General features: G+C 37.8%; 1 protein-coding gene across 1 annotated transcript in view; it reads left to right on the top strand.

The window, feature by feature from the left end:
- LOC104949373 (polypeptide N-acetylgalactosaminyltransferase 16-like) overlaps nucleotides 1–700 on the top strand; it is a gene marked incomplete at its 3' end in the record, with an annotated part of 2,745 nt that extends 2,045 nt beyond the window's left edge. The window contains exons 3-4 of the mRNA XM_010775734.1: nucleotides 61–153; nucleotides 617–700. Of these exons, the coding sequence (XP_010774036.1) occupies nucleotides 61–153; nucleotides 617–700 (177 nt within the window). The remainder of the gene's footprint in view (nucleotides 1–60; nucleotides 154–616) is intronic.
- Nucleotides 701–1,833: the final 1,133 nt, after the last annotated feature.

Here is a 1,833-nt window from a genome sequence, read left to right on the forward strand (position 1 = left end):
GTGTGTGTGTGTGTGTGTGTGTGTGTGTGTGTGTGTGTGTGTGTGTGTGTGTGTGTGTAGGAACACGCGGCGTGCAGCAGAGGTTTGGATGGACGAGTACAAACAGTACTATTACTCTGCGCGGCCGTCGGCACAGGGAAAGGCTTTCGGCAGGTTGGTACTATTTAAATATGACCTTCCTCTCTCAGCGTTCAGTACAGAGCGCAGGTTCGGTTATTGTTCAGACACGTTCTTTGATTTTGTCTCCTTGTTCTCCTCAGATATCGTGTTTTATATACATTATTTAATGTTTGCCTCAGGCAGACATTAAAATACAAGTTCTAACAATGCTCATCATTACACAACAAACCGTGTCAGAGAGAATGATTGGCTTTTTCCATTGAAACGTTAATTAAATCAGATATTGTCATTTTACTTCTACATAATGCGACTCAACTTTATTTGTATCAAAGCACAAGAGCAGAGAAGTTGAAGATAGACTCAGTGGTTGTGGAGTACGACAGAAATAATCATAAAACAGTTTCTTCTCGACCAAATGAGTTGAGTCCGTCGCTTCAGATTCATGTTATTCTTAGTATTTAATGTCCCTTCATCCCCCTGTGTTTCCTTGTTGCAGCATCACAGACCGCCTGACGCTGCGGAGGAAGTTAAACTGCAAACCGTTCCGCTGGTACATGGAGAACGTCTATCCTGAGCTCAGGTAACTCAACCTGAACTGATTTGATTTCATGTTTTACTAAATATTTAAATATGGATACCAGATGTCTCCTACTTTAATTCAAATCCATTCGCAGTGCATGGACTGGACAAAAATGCGTATATAAAGAGAAACTAAAAGTAATAATTTTTATAATAAAAAATAAATAAAAGTCAAAATAAATATTAAAATAATTCGAGACAAATAACAAAATATAAAATACTGATTATAAATGTTTTTAATTATTTTTTATTGATATTTCTGTACACATTGTTATATTTTTTCAAGCTATGTTTCTTTGATTATTTGCGGATGAAATATCTATACGTTTAAAAGCCACTTTTAGAAATTTTTTTTAATTTATATCATGAATGAAGTCCAAATGTCTTATTCCCACACACTTAATAAGATATCTTGCAAATCCTTGGGGTTGTGTTGACCCCGAAAATCAGAACCAATGATCTAAAAATATCTGATTTGATGGGAACATGATGCCGATGTCAGTGTCTATCCCAGCGGCTCAGACCCCTCCCCTTCCTCTGACATTTTAACAAAGTATTGGGTCATAGTTTATTTTTTAAAGTGGACCTATCATGTTATATTGGAAACATATATTGTAGGCCATACCTATACAAAACATGTCTGTGAAGTTTTTTGCTTAAAATACCAAACAGGTCCCCCATTGTAGCCTTGCCTCATACTGCTCATACCCCTGTTGCAAACAGGCTGATTCTGCTAGCCACGCCCCTTTGTAGCGTCACGCAGCTTCCCCCCCTACCGGGAGATCTCAGCTAAACGCTGCGGTGATTAAATGCCATGTTATGCTCCTAACCACTAACCAAGCTTTATTTCTGAAACAGTGTGGAGCTCAAACCTTTCTGTCTCGCAGGGTTTACCACAAGGACATTACGTTACACATATTCTCTCCAGTAGCCTACAGCGTTAGCTCCATGGTTAGCTCTGAGTGTTAGCATGCTTGCTAATGTAAACACACAGCATATTACTCCCAAAACACTGTTTTTCTGTTGTTTCTGATACAGCACATAGCTTGACATGTTCTTTTTTAAGTGTTTACCGCTAGAACGGTGCCATTATATGTATTATATATATATATATATATATAAAAACTTTACTCT

Source organism: Notothenia coriiceps, unplaced genomic scaffold (genome assembly GCF_000735185.1).
Source record: "Notothenia coriiceps isolate Sejong01 unplaced genomic scaffold, NC01 NC01_scaffold00016000, whole genome shotgun sequence".
NCBI lineage: Eukaryota > Metazoa > Chordata > Actinopteri > Perciformes > Nototheniidae > Notothenia > Notothenia coriiceps.